The sequence below is a fragment of the Moschus berezovskii genome, chromosome 4 (genome assembly GCF_049115385.1).
Source record: "Moschus berezovskii isolate FMDL1 chromosome 4, NW_MosBer_1.0, whole genome shotgun sequence".
NCBI classification, from domain to species: domain Eukaryota; kingdom Metazoa; phylum Chordata; class Mammalia; order Artiodactyla; family Moschidae; genus Moschus; species Moschus berezovskii.
Genome location: NC_142463.1, coordinates 35432546 through 35446834, shown reverse-complemented (window position 1 = coordinate 35446834; position 14289 = coordinate 35432546). Strand labels below are relative to the sequence as shown.

Here is a 14289-nt window from a genome sequence, read left to right as displayed (position 1 = left end):
GGTATCCTCACCCAGCCACGTAATGTAGTTGGGAGAGAGATTATCTTACGTGTTTGACAAGTGAGACATATTCAGGTCAGTAAGAATAAAGGGTTTACTCATAGTCCAGAGCTGGGTACTGATGAAACGAGTACTGTAACCCTGGTTCCTGATTCTGTGGGTCCAGTTTTGTCATATCTGGATTCTGCTAGGAGAATCCTGGGTATGTACAATATAGCTGATCTGGTACTATTTTAACAAAATTCCTCATTGTACTATCTGTGATGGGTAAAGAGATAAGGGGGCTTCCCAAGTGGTGCAGTGGTAAAGAATCCACCTGCCAAAGCAGGAGATGCAAGAGATGTGGGTTCCATGCCTGGGTTAGGAAGATCCCTGGAGTAGAAAATGGCAACCCACTCCAGTATTCTTGCCTGGAAAATTGGACACGACTGGGCACACACATACACACACACACAAAGAGATAAGGATGAGGGGAACAGAGATAATTAGATACTCGCTGGTGGGAAACAGGCACAAAACAATTTAAGAAAGATATGATTCTAAAGCATATTTTTGTTTATTCAACACTTTTGCAGATATTTTCTAATTTCATTTCCTCAACAGCTCATTACAGGCAAGGACAAAACAGAGGCATGCTACATTAACTATTTCTAAGAAAGTTTCATTACAAGGGGAAAATACCAAGTAACAGAAGCAACACCCAGAATTAATTACAGGGAGTAATCCCAGTGACGGTGTGTGAGAGAATCCTTACAAAGACAGTGAGAAAATATGTCTAATATTAACAAGAGTTTTGTCTGAATTTGAGGGTTACAAACATCTTTTTTTGTCTTTACACATTTCACAATTTTTTTTTCTTTTTTCTTTCTCTCTTAGGGAGAAAGTAAGTTATTCAAACACCCATAAGAGAGATGATGGTAGAGCCCAGTGTGGGGTGTTGTGGCCCAAGTCAGGGAGGAGGGAAGCCTGGAGCAGATGAACACAGGTGGGGTGAGATGGGGTCAGCCCTGCACGGCAGGGAGATTCCAGGTTATAACAGAGGGAACTGTGATGTACAGAGAAGATGCCTTGTACTTGAGAAACCTTGATCTGACATTTACTTGCTTATACTTCTCAAAAGTTTCTTTTAACAATTGAGAAAAACTATCTGGAAATTTTTTTTTTTTGTCTGCTTTAGTCATAATTGTTTGCTAATGGATTTTTAAACAACAATAGGCTAGTCCTGGGCCAACTCAGGCCTCGCTTCTCTCATCCACACCCTGCACCTTCACCCTGTGCCTCACCTGCCTGAGCCCTGCAGGCTGGGTGTGTGCGATTGTGTAATCAGCTCACTGAGCTTTGGTTAGCCCAGGTGTGTGTGTGCGTGCGCATCAGCCTCTCAGTAGTGTCCGACTTTGCAACCCCATGGAGTGTAGCCTGCCAGGTTCTTCCATCCATGGGATTTTCCAGGCAAGAATACCGGAGTGGATTGCCATTTCCTTCTGCATTGGTTAACCCAGGTGGTTATGATCAAACAAACTGAATACATAAAGCCCCAGAGGCTGGCAGGCCCTCCCTTTGCTCAGGTTTTACAAGAAGTCATAAAATATTTCAGTCCTTGCTGGTACAGACACCACCTGAACAGGTAACGTTTTATTGTCTTTCAGGAAAGAGGATGTGCCTTGGAGAACAATTGGCCAGAACTGAGTTGTTTCTTTTTTTTACCTCACTTCTGCAAAAATTTACCTTCAGGCCTCCAGACAATGAAGAGTTAAGCCTGAAGTTCAGAATGGGCCTGACCCTCTCCCCAGTCAGCCATCGCCTCTGTGCTGTTCCTCGGGCCTGAAGTTGTTGGGGAGAGGGAGGAGAAGGAAAGCAGGAAGAATGGGCCTGTCATCACTCAAGGCACAGGGCCTGCTCAGAAGTGAGAGGACAGCATCCAGTGACTCTGGGACAGGTCATAGGAACTGGACTGAGAGGAAACTGGATCCAAACCCGAGCTTTACCATCTCCAGTGGGGCACTGAGGAAATCAGTTAGGTTGTGAGTGATTTCATTTTCATCCAGAGGATTTAAAGTAGACAATGATTGCTTCTCTAAAAGGAAGAATTGCTGTAAAAATCAGAGGAAATAATGGGCTTTAAGTGGCTTGGAAACCATAAAGTGCATCATAAAAGTCATAGCTCTGATCTGCCTCCTTCTGCTTCCTTCCTTAGATAGGGATTTGCTCTGGCCTGTTGAGATGGCCTGGTGCAAAGTGGTGCCAAATGGTGGATAAGAGTTAGAAGTTGGGCCCTGGGGCAGCCACTGACCGCATCCAGATAGGCCCTCACACTTGGTAGCACTGGGTAGGCTTATCCTGCTTCTGCCCCAGACTGGCCCCTGGGAAGTCAGCAAGGCAGGTGGAATTCCTAATTTATAGGCTGGTTTCTGTGAAGAATAATGTTCTCTGATCTACCTAACAAAGCACTATCCTGGCCCTGGACTTCAGTGCCAAGGAGAGTGTCACCACATTTAACTAAACATAGTAAGCAGGTTCCGGAGAAGGCAATGGCAAGCCACTCCAGTACTCTTGCCTAGAAAATCCCATGGATGGAGGAGCCTGGTAGGCTGCAGTCCATGGGGTCACTAAGGGTCAGACACGACTGAGCGACTTCACTTTCACTTTTCACTTTCACACATTGGAGAAGGAAATGGTAACCCACTCCAGTGTTCTTGCCTGGAGAATCCCAGGGACGGGGGAGCCTGGTGGACTTCCTTCCGTCTATGGGGTCACACAGAGTCGGACATGACTGAAGTGACTTAGCAGCAGTAGCAGCAGCAGTAAGCAGGTTCAGTTCAGTTCAGTCGCTTAGTCATATCCGACTCTTTGCGACCCCATGAATCACAGCACACCAGGCCTCCCTGTCCATCAGGTTAGAGGGAAACAGATGTGGAAATATTTTCTATCTTTTAAGCTCCTCCTTACATTTCAATCCTCTCTCTGGTATTATTTATTCCCAAACCATTTTGTGTTGGATTTGACAGTGTGGTGGGTGAGATCTTTTCTCACAAACTGATGTTGGCTTTCGGTTGGCAAGTATTCCCAGCCTAAACACAACAGTTGAGGTGTGGTAGAATATTTTATAGCAGTAAACTGAAATGCCAGAATCCGGCTTAGCCCTCCTTGTGTGTGGTCACTGAGGGGAGAAAATGGCACCAACTGGAAGGCCAGGTCCCACTGACAGTCCCTGGGTTTGGATGCCAACCCCCATGCAGACAGACACCATCAAACTTAGGGAATGGGACTAAACCATCCAAGGTCTTTTTTCTAACATTGCTACACTTAAGGAATTTAAATAGCTCAGAACACAAAGGGCCATGAGGTCTTTGGGCTGTTCATTCCTGTTGCTTGGGATTCAGAGAAAAGCTAATTCAATAAATACCATTAGAAAAGGAAAGAGACTGAAGAGCAAGAGGAGGAGAAAGGGAGGGACAGAAGGAAAGAGAGAGAAAGTGGCCGGAGCTAGCCTGAGTCATCAGAGCCAAGAGTATGTCTGGGAGCGTTGCTTGTGTTCCTAGAGTTTAGATGGGGAATTTGGTCTAGAATAGAAAATGGGAACCCTAGCCACTCACCAGAGCGTACTTTGTAACATCCTGGAAAGTTGCATCTCCGGAAAGCAACCTGAAGGACATTTCTAGAATAAAGCCATTCAAAGCAGACCTTGAACTTCCTGAACATGAGTCCTTCTCTTCCACTTCTTTTTCTCCCAATCAGATCATCCTCATAGAAGACTGAGAATTGACCAAAATGCTTTTCATTATGTGTTCATTGGATTTTGTTGACTCATCTCTGATGTCCATTCCTGCTCTGCTGTGCATTTTCCGTGACTCTAGAAGGATGGGAGTTTACCTACTTGTGGAATCAATAGAAAACCCTGGACACTCATCCTGTCTAAAGATGCAGTGGGACCCAGACTCAAGTAGAGTGTGACAACAATTAACCAGAAAATTTGGGGACACAGGATTGGGAGTAGTTGAACTTTCTGACCATGAAAAATGTCTCCCTCTTTCCTCAGAGCTCACTGGAGAGACTCTAAATTATGAGCTCTCTTCCTCTCCAAGCATTGTACAAGTATTTTGTCATCTGTATTTTTTGTAGCTCTCTTATTTCTGGTTCATTTGGGGAGTTCAAGCTCCCCTTTTCCTCTACTGTATTCTGAATTTCCCTGCCTTCTTATAAAGTCGTCAGGTGGGTTCACTGTAGGTTACTCTCCTCCCTACCTACGGCAGGATCATTATGAATCCTTTGGCAGGGCTGCCACATGGTAAACCCTGAGGATGCCCTCATTGTGGGCTAGGCAAACTGCGCCCTCTGGAGGTGGACTGGGTACAGCCACGCATTCCCGGTCAGTGAGCAGGTCAGGGGGGCCTGTTCACTACCTGGGCACATGGTAGTCTTTGAGCTCTGACACCAGCTCATCTCTTCAGACACATCTCTTAGTACTTTAGCCAAACTGCTTCAGTTCAGTTCAGTTCAATCGCTCAGTCGTGTCTGACTCTTTGCGACCCCATGAATCACAGCACGCCAGGCCTCCCTGTCCATCACCAACTCCCGGAGTTCACTCAAACTCATGTCCATCGAGTCGGTGATACCATCCAGCCATCTCATTCTCTGTCATCCCCTTCTCCTCCTGCCCCCAATCCCTCCCAGCATCAGTCTTTCCAGTGAGTCAACTCGTCACATGAGGTGGCCAAAGTATTGGAGTTTCAGCTTCAGCATCAGTCCTTCCAATGAACACCCAGGATTGATCTCCTTGCAGTCCAAGGGACTCTCAAGAGTCTTCTCCAGCACCACAGTTCAAAAGCATCAATTCTTCGGCGATCAGCTTTCTTCACAGTCCAACTCTCACATCCATACATGACCACTGGAAAAACCATTGCCTTGACTAGACAGACCTTGGTTGGCAAAGTAACGTCTCTGCTTTTTAATATACTATCCAGGTTGGTTATAACCTTCCTTCCAAGGAATAAGCGTCTTTTAATTTCATGGCTGCAATCAGCATCCGCAGTGATTTTGGAGCTCAAAAAAGTAAAGTCTGACACTGTTTCCCCATCTATTTCCCATGAAGTTATGGGACCAGATGCCATGATCTTTGTTTTCTGAATGTTGAGCTTCAAGCCAACCTTTTCACTCTCCTCTTTCACTTTCATCAAGAGGCTTTTTAGTTCCTCTTCACTTTCTGCCACAAGGGTGGTGTCATCTGCATATCTGAGGTTATTGATATTTCTCCCAGCAATCTTGATTCCAGCTTGTGCTTCTTCCAGCCCAGCGTTCCTCATGATGTACTCTGCATATAAGTTAAATAAGCAGGGTGACAATATACAACCTTGACGTACTCCTTTTCCTATTTGGAACCAGTCTGTTGTTCATCTCCAGTTCTAACTGTAGCTTCCTGACCTGCATACAGGTTTCTCAAGAGGCAGGTCAGGTGGTCTCGTACTCCCATCTCTTTCAGAATGTTCCACAGTTTATTGTGATCCACACAGTCAAAGGCTTTGACATAGTCAATGAAGCAGAAATAGATGTTTTTCTGGAACTCTCTTGCTTTCTCCATGATCCAGCGGATGTTGGCAATTTGATCTCTGGTGCCTCTGCCTTTTCTAAAACCTGCTTGAACATCTGGAAGTTCACGGTTCACATATTGCTGAAGCCTGGCTTGAAGAATTTTGAGCATGACTTTACTAGTGTGTAAGATGAGTGCAATTGTGCGGTAGTCTGAGCATTCTTTGGCATTGCCTTTCTTTGGGATTGGAATGAAGACTGACCTTTTCCAGTCCTGCGGCCACTGCTGAGTTTTCCAAATTTGCTGGCATATTGAGTGCAGGAACTGCTCACCTCCTATCAATTCCCTCCAGGCTAGATCCTTAATCGTGTTCTTGTGTATCTGTATTTTTCTGCAAGAAATGTCTAATTATGTGTGGCAGACTCTGATTTAATGCCAAATCTTCGATTTTCTGGACTCTCAGCCAGTTAGTTGATCCCTTCTTCATTCTCTGAGAACTTTATTCAGAGGTTTCAATTCCCTATTTCCATGTAATCTCCTAAGTGTAGTGAACTCTTCAGAGGTGACTGTTCCTGGCTCCCTTAGGCTCAGTATCTAAGTGGTTGCATAGTAGACATTCACCAAATGTTTGTTGAACCTACTGGGGGTGGGATAGGGTGGGAGAGTAGCCCAGTGATTGGGACAGGGCAGACCGATCAATGCTGCAGCATGTCAGAGATGTCTCTATGTGCAGCAGGCCTTTTAAAAGCCTTCATGTCACACTCTGGAAAATGTTGATCTCAAAGACTGCTTGCGCAGGTCACTTCTACTTCCAAAATTCTGACTTATGGGGAGAACTTCTGAAATGCCAAAGTAAGGACATTCTGAAATCTACTTCTCCATAAAAGCACAGAGAAAAGCAGCAAACGTTCTCAAAATCCCCATTTCCAGGAATTCCGCACATTAAACAGATTTTGTGCAGCAACTACAGTATTGCAAGCAAAGTCTGGGAACAACTTGAGATTCTGTTTAAGGAAAAACTAAAAAACAAAAGGAGGGCTGAATCTCAGTAGGAACACTGAGCTCTTGTGCCCTGCTCCAGCTTTTCTCTCCCCAGCTCTGCAGTCACCCTGAAAAGCAACAGCCTGGAAACTCTGGCAGCCAAGAAAACCAGGTGCCAAACAGCCTCTGGAGTGTGTTCTGCAAAGGCCCTGAGCCCAGACAGCTGTCAATACTGGACTATCTGGCAGATCCCTTGAAAGACCCATTCTCAGGGCCTGTATAATTTTTTAAGATTTTTTTTTAATGTGGACCATTTTTTAAAGTCTTTTTTGAATTTGTTACAATATTGCTTCTGTTTTTTATGTTTTGTTTTTTTTGGCCACAAGGCATGTAGGATCTTAGCTCCCCAACCAGGGATCAAGAATGAGCACTCCCGCATTGGAAGGTGAAATTTTAGCCACTGGATCACCAGGGAAGTCCATTAGGGCCTGTCTTTACTTAACTTGCCTCCAAGTCCAGCCTGTGTGAACCACACTACAAGGCATGTATTCAAACACATCAGGGACAATTGGACATTGGTGTAACATGAGGGGGAAATACCAGACATGCTGCCCAGAGGATTAAGAGGGAAAACTGGGGAAGGAGGTGTCCACTGGGGCTTCAACAAACTCTGCCATATTCCTAGGAATTTAGAAAGCTGTGTACCTGCAAGGGCTCTGTGCATACTCAGTAGGAACCTGCTGCTGCTGCTGCTGCTAAGTCGCTTCAGTCGTGTCCAACTCTGTGCAACCCCAGAGATGGCAGCCCACCAGGCTCCTCCATCCTTGGGATTCTCCAGGCAAGAACACTGGAGTGGGTTGCCATTTCCTTCTCCAATGCATGAAAGTGAAAAGTGAAAATGAGGTCACTCAGTCGTGTCCAATTCTTAGCGACCCCATGGACTGCAGCCTACCAGGCTCCTCCATCCATGGGATTTTCCAGGCAAGAGTAATGGAGTGGGTTGCCATTGCCTTCTCCGCTGTAGGAACCTAGGAAGCACTAATTTCATCTCCAGCTGACCTCCAGGCTCTGTCCAAACAGGAAGTTAATGCTAATGTAGGGTGTGAACTCTCTGCTGAAGTGTTGAAGGCTTAACCCAAATCACACGCAGAGCCCTGAGAGACCATTAGGTTCAAGGCATTTGAGGAGACCTCTGTGCACACATTTCTGGAACATGAGGCAAACAGCAGAGCATTCAGGTGCCCCATGTGATGAAGAACAAATTTTACAGAAATAGTCCAAGCAAGTCACTAAACAGGAAGCAGCAAGAACAGTGAAAGTCACAATAACTGACTCGTGGTGGTCGAGAGTGCCCTCACTGTATCATTCAAAAGGTCAGATTCTCAACAAAAACTATAACTGTGTAAAGAAATAAGAAACTGTGGCCCACATACCGGGTAAAAAGCAATCAGAAACTATCCCTGAGAAACCCAGACATTCAGTTCAGCTCAGTCATGTCCAACTCTTTGCGACCCCATGAATCACAGCACACCAGGCCTCCCTGTCCATCACCAACTCCCGGACTTCACTCAAACCCATGTGATAGAGTCGGTGATGCCATCCAGGCATCTCATTCTCTGTCGTCCCTATCTCCTCCTGCCCTCAGTGCCTCCCAGCATCAGACTCTTTTCCAGTGAGTCAACTCGTCGCATGAGGTGGCCAAAGTATTGGAGTTTCAGCTTTAGCATCAGTCCCTCCAATGAACACCCAGGACTGATCTCCTTTAGGAGGGACTGACTAGATCTCCTTGCAGTCCAAGGGACTCTCAAGAGTCTTCTCCAGCACCACAGTTCAAAAGCATCAATTCTTCAGCGATCAGCTTTCTTCACAGTCCAACTCTCACATCCATACATGACCATGGGAAAAACCATAGCCGTGACTAGACGGACCTTTGTTGGCAAAGTAATGTCTCTGCTTTTTAATATGCTATCTAGGTTGGTCATAACTTTCCTTCCAAGGAGTAAGTGTCTTTTAATTTCATGGCTGCAATCAGCATCTGCAGTGATTTTGGAGCCCAAAAAATAAAGTCTGACACTGTTTCCCCATCTATTTCTCATGAAGTGATGGGACCAGATGCCATGATCTTTGTTTTCTGATTGTTGAGCTTTAAGCTAACTTTTTCACTCTCCTCTTTCACTTTCATCAAGAGGCTTTTGAGTTCCTCTTCACTTTCTGCCATAAGGGTGGTGTCATCTGCATATCTGAGGTTTTTGATATTTCTCCCAGCAATCTTGATTCCAGCCTGTGCTTCTTCCACCCAGCGTTTCTCATGATGTACTCTGCATATAAGTTAAATAAGCAAGGTGACAATATACAACCTTGATGTACTCCTTTTCCTATTTGGAACCAGTCTATTGTTCCATGTCCAGTTCTAACTGTAGCTTCCTGACATGCATATAGATTTCTCAAGAGGCAGATCAGGTGGTCTGGTATTTCTATCTCTTTCAGAATTTTCTGCAGTTTATTGTGATCCACACAGTCAAAGGCTTTGGCATAGTCAATAAAGCAGAAATAGATGTTTTTCTGGAACAAACACTTCAAAGGTGCAATTTTAACAACTTTAATTATTAATATATTTTAATTAAGATTTAAATTGCTTCCCTCATATCTCAGTTGGTAAATTATCTGCCTGCAATGCAGGAGACCTGGGTTCGATTCCTGGGTCAGGAAGATCCCCTGGAGAAGGAAATGGCAACCCATTCCAGTATTCTTGCCTGGAATCCCGTGGACAGAGAAGCCTAGCAGGCTATACAGTCCATGGGATCGTAAGAGTCAGACACTACTTAACAACTAAACTGCCACCACCACCACAAGACTTTAAGATATATTTGTATATGTTTAAGGGGTGTACTTGATATTTGTATATATTAAGTACAAAATGTGAAAATTCACCACAATCAAGCTAAATAACTTATCTATCATCTCTAGTTACCCATGTGTGTGTATGTGTGTGTGTGATGATATTTCATCTAAGATCTACATTGTTAGAAAATTTCAAGAAGAGACAGAAGATGGTGGAGGAATAGGACGGGGAGACCACTTTCTCCCCCACAAATTCTGCAAAAGAACATTTGAACGTTGAGTAAATCCCACAAAATAACTTCTGAATGCTGGCAGAGGACATCAGGCACCCAGAAAAGCAGCTCATTGTCTTCGAAAGGAGGTAGGAAATAGTATAAAAGATAAAAAGAGAGACAAAAGAGGGAGGGACGGAGATCCGTCCTGGGAAGGGAGGCTTAAAAAAAAAGAAGTTTCCAAACACCTGGAAACACTCACTGGAGAGTCTGTGGCAAGCCTTGGAACCTCAGAGGGCAACATAACTGGGAGAAAAAAGAAAAAAATAATTAAAACCCACAGACTATGTGCCCAGAGGTAACTCTCAGTGGAGAAGCAGTGCAGATGCCTGCACCCCCTACTAGCAAGCAGGGGCTGGGCAGGGAGGTGCGGGCTGCATCGCTTAGAGTAAGGACTGGGCCTGAATGCCCTGAGAGCAATCTGAGGACACTAACTTAAGATAGCTAAGCAGACTGTGGGATAGCTACCCCACGAAAAGGTGAAAAGCCCCAACCTAAGACACCACCAGACCCACTCACAGAACAAAGGACTGAGCAGAGCTAGCCAACTGCGGTCAGCCCATCCACATCCCCCACCGAACAGGCAGGGGAGGGCAGCCAGAGCTGGAAGCTGGCAATTGTGGCCCAAGAGAGGCTTCCAATACCAAGCTGCAAACAAGACTCAATGCTAACCAAGACTTCTTGGGTTCGGGCTGGTCGATATCCGCCTGAGAAGGTGTGCCAGTTGTACACCCAGAAAACCGAGCGGCAGGGACCAGGGAGGCGATAAGTCACAGTGACTGCGCTCACCAAACACCTGGTCATCTGAGCTGCTCGGACCGGGGAAGTCACAAAACGCAGGCCCAACCAAGTCTGCGCTTTTTTGGCGTACCCGAGTTCCTGAACCTGAGTGGCTTAGACCTGGGATGTGTATGCAACCCAGCACTGGCCTCAGACAGTTCCCAGCAGAGCAACCTAGAGCCTGAGCAACATAAACAGGGAAAGCACACACGCTATGAGCCGGGGCAATCCCAGTGTAGCCGAGACACTGTGAGCACTCCCCACAGATGCCAGTGATATTTGTTAGCAGCGTTCCTCCTTCTCCACAGCACAACTGAACAGGTGAGCCTAAAAAAGTGTCCACCACCGCCCCCTTGTGTCAGGATGGGAATTAGACACTGAAGAGACCAGCAAACAGAAGAAGCTTAAACAGAAGGAATGGCCTTGGAAGTGACAGATGGAGAAGTCCTGAGCCAACGGCAAGAATAAGACTGAAAACCAGAGGCAGAGGCTTAAGTTTGAATCCTGAGAACACCAGAGAACTCCTGTTCCAGGGAACATTAAGCAATAGGAGCTCATCAAATGCCTCCATACCTACACTGAAACCAGGCACCACCCAAGGGTCAACAAGTTTCAGAGAAAGACATACCACACAAATTCTTCAGCAACACAGGAGAATAGCCCTGAGCTTCAATACACAGGCTGTCCAAAGCCACTCCAAACCCATTGACATCTCATAACTCATTACTGGACACTTCATTGCACTCCAGAGAGAAGAAATCCAGCTCCACCCACCAGAACACCGACACAAGCTTTCCTAACCAGGGAACCTTGACAAGCCACCCGTCCAACACCACACACAGTGAGGAAACTACACAATAAAGAGAACTCCACAAACTGCCATAATTCGGAAAGGCCACCCCAAACACAGCAATATAAGCAAGATGAATAGGCAGAGAAATACCCAGCAAGTAAGGAAACAGGATAAATGCCCACCAACACAAACAAAAGAGGAAGATATAGGAAATCTACCTGATAAAGAATTTCAAATTTTGATAGCGAAAATGATACAAAATCTTGAAAGCAAACTGGAGTTACAGATAAAGAACCTGGAGACAAGGATTGAGAAGATGCAAGAAAGGTTTAATAAGGATTTAGAGGAAATAAAAAAGAGACAATATACAATGAAAAATGCAATAGATGATATCAGAAACACTCTGAAGGGAACAAACAGTAGAATAAGTGAGCTAGAAGATAGAATTGTAGAAATAAATAAAACAGAGAGGAAAAAAGAAAAACAAATTAAAAGAAATGAGGACAATCTCAGAGACCTCTGGGACAATGTTAAACACCCCAACATTCGAATCATAGGAGTCCCAGAAGAAGAAGACAAAAAGAAAGACCATGAGAGAATACTAGAGGAGATAATAGTTGAAAACTTCCCTAAAATGGGGAAGGAAATAATCACCCAAGTCCAAGAAACCCAGTGAGTCCCTAACAGGATAAAACCAAGGGGAAATACTCCAAGACACATATTAATCAAATTAACAAAGATCAAACACAAAGAACAAATATTAAAAGCACCAAAGGAAAAGCAACAAATAACACACAACAGGATTCCCATAAGGATAACAGCTGATCTTTCAACAGAAACTTTTCAGGCCAGGAGGGAATGGCAAGACATACTTAAAGTGATGAAAGAAAATAACCTACAACACAGATGATTGTACCCAGTAAGGATCTCTTTCAAATAGGAAGGAGAAATCAAAAGCTTTACAGACAAGCAAAAGCTGAGAGAATTCAAGGGGATCTTCTCTAGACAGGAAACACAGAAAGGGTGTATTTACTCGAAACCAAAACAATAAAGAAAATGGAAGCGGGATCATACTTATAAATAATTACCTTAAATGTAAATGGGTTGAATGCCCCAACCAAAAGACAAAGGCTGGCTGAATTGATACAAAAACAAGACTCATATATATGTTTTCTACAAGAGACCCACCTCAAGACGAGGGACATATACAGACTGAAAGTGAAGGGCTGGAAAAAGATATTCCAGCAAATAGAGACCAAAAGAAAGCAGGAGTAGCAATTCTCATATCAGATAAATTAGACTTTAAAACAAAGGCCGTGAAAAGAGACAAAGAAGGAAACTACATAATGATCAAAGGATCAATCCAAGAAGATATAACGATTATAAATATTTATGCACCCAACAAAGGAGCACCGCAATATGTAAGACAATTACTAACAAGTATGAAAGGGGAAATGAACAACAATGCAATAATAGTGGCAGACTTTAATACCCCACTCACACCTATGGACAGATCAACTAAACAGAAAGTTTACAAGGAAACACAAACTTTAAATGATACAATAGACCAGTTAGACCTAACTGATATCTACAGGACATTTCACCCCAAAACAATGAATTTCACCTTTCTCTCAAGCGCACATGGAACCTTCTCCAGGATAGATCACATCCTGGGCCATAAATCTAGCCTTGGTAAATTTAAAAAAATTGAAATCATTCCAAGCATCTTTTCTGACCACAATGCAGTAAGATTACATCTCAATTACAGGAGAAAAACTATTAAAAATGCCAACATATGGAAGCTGAAAAACACGCTGCTGAATAATGAACAAATCATAGAAGAAATCAAAATATGCATAGAAATGAATGAAAATGAAAACACAACAACCCAAAACCTCTGGGACACTGTAAAAGCAGTGCTAAGGGGAAGAATCATAGAAATAAAGGCATACCTCAAGAAACAAGAAAAAGGTCAACTAAATAACCTAACTCTATACCTAAAGAAACTAGAAAAGGAAGAAATGAATAACCCAAGGGTTAGTAGAGGGAAAGAAATCTTAAAAATTACGGTAGAAAAAAGTTCAAAAGAAATAAAACGGACCATAGCAAAAATCAACAATACAAAAAGCTGCTTCTTTGAGAGGGTAAATAAAATTGACAAACCACTAGCCAGACTCATCAAGAAATAAAGGGAGAAAAACCAAATCAATAAAATTAGAAATGAAAATGGAGAGATCACAACAGACAAAACATCCATACAAGACCACTGGAAAAACCATACCCTTGACTAGACGGACCTTGGTTGGCAAAGTAATGTCTCTGCTTTTTAGTACGCTATCTAGGTTGGTCATAACTTTCCTTCCAAGGAGTAAGCGTCTTTTAATTTCATGGCTGCAATCAGCATCTGCAGTGACTTTGGAGTCCCCAAAAATAAAGTCTGACACTCTTTCCACTGTTTTTCCATCTATTTCCCATGAAGTGATGGGACCAGATGCCATGATCTTAGTATTCTGAATGTTGAGCTTCAAGCCAACATTTTCACTCTCCTCTTTCACTTTCATCAAGCAGCTTTTTAGTTCCTCTTCACTTTCTGCCATAAGGTGGTGTCATCTGCATATCTGAGGTTATTGATATTTCTCCCGGCAATCTTGTTTCCAGCTTGTGCTTCCTCCAACCCACCGTTCCTCATGATGTACTCTGCATATAAGTTAAATAAGCAGGGTGACAATATACAACCTTGATTTACTCCTTTTCCTATTTGGAACCAGTCTGTTGTTCCATGTCCAGTTCTAACTGCTACTTCCTGACCTGCTTACAGGTTTTTCAAGAGGCGGGTCAGGTGGTCTGGTATTCCTGTCTCTTTCAGAATGTTCCACAGTTTATTGTGAGCCACACAGTCAAAGGCTTTGGTATAGTCAATGAAGCAGAAATAGATGTTTTTCTGGAACTCTCTTGCTTTTTCCATGATCCAGCAGATGTTGGCACTTTGATCTCTGTTTTATTCCTAAGTGTTTTATTCTTTCTCATGCAATGATGAATGGGATTGTATCTTGAATTTCTCTTTCTGATCTTTCATTCATTGTCAGTGTATAGAGAGG

At 43.8% G+C, this 14289-nt stretch overlaps 1 protein-coding gene across 4 annotated transcripts in view; it reads left to right on the top strand.

The window, feature by feature from the left end:
• LOC129540908 (cytochrome P450 2J2-like) overlaps positions 1–14289 on the top strand; it is a 63408-nt gene that overhangs the window by 36132 nt on the left and 12987 nt on the right. For 3 of the 4 annotated variants that reach the window (XM_055402443.2, XM_055402442.2, XM_055402441.2), the window contains one exon: positions 1647–2167. The exons of the other annotated variant lie outside the window; for it this stretch is intronic. In XM_055402443.2, the coding sequence (XP_055258418.2) occupies positions 1647–1754 (108 nt within the window). In that variant the 3' untranslated portion in view covers positions 1755–2167. Of the gene's footprint in view, positions 1–1646; positions 2168–14289 lie in introns of those variants that run through there. 4 annotated transcript variants of the gene reach the window in all.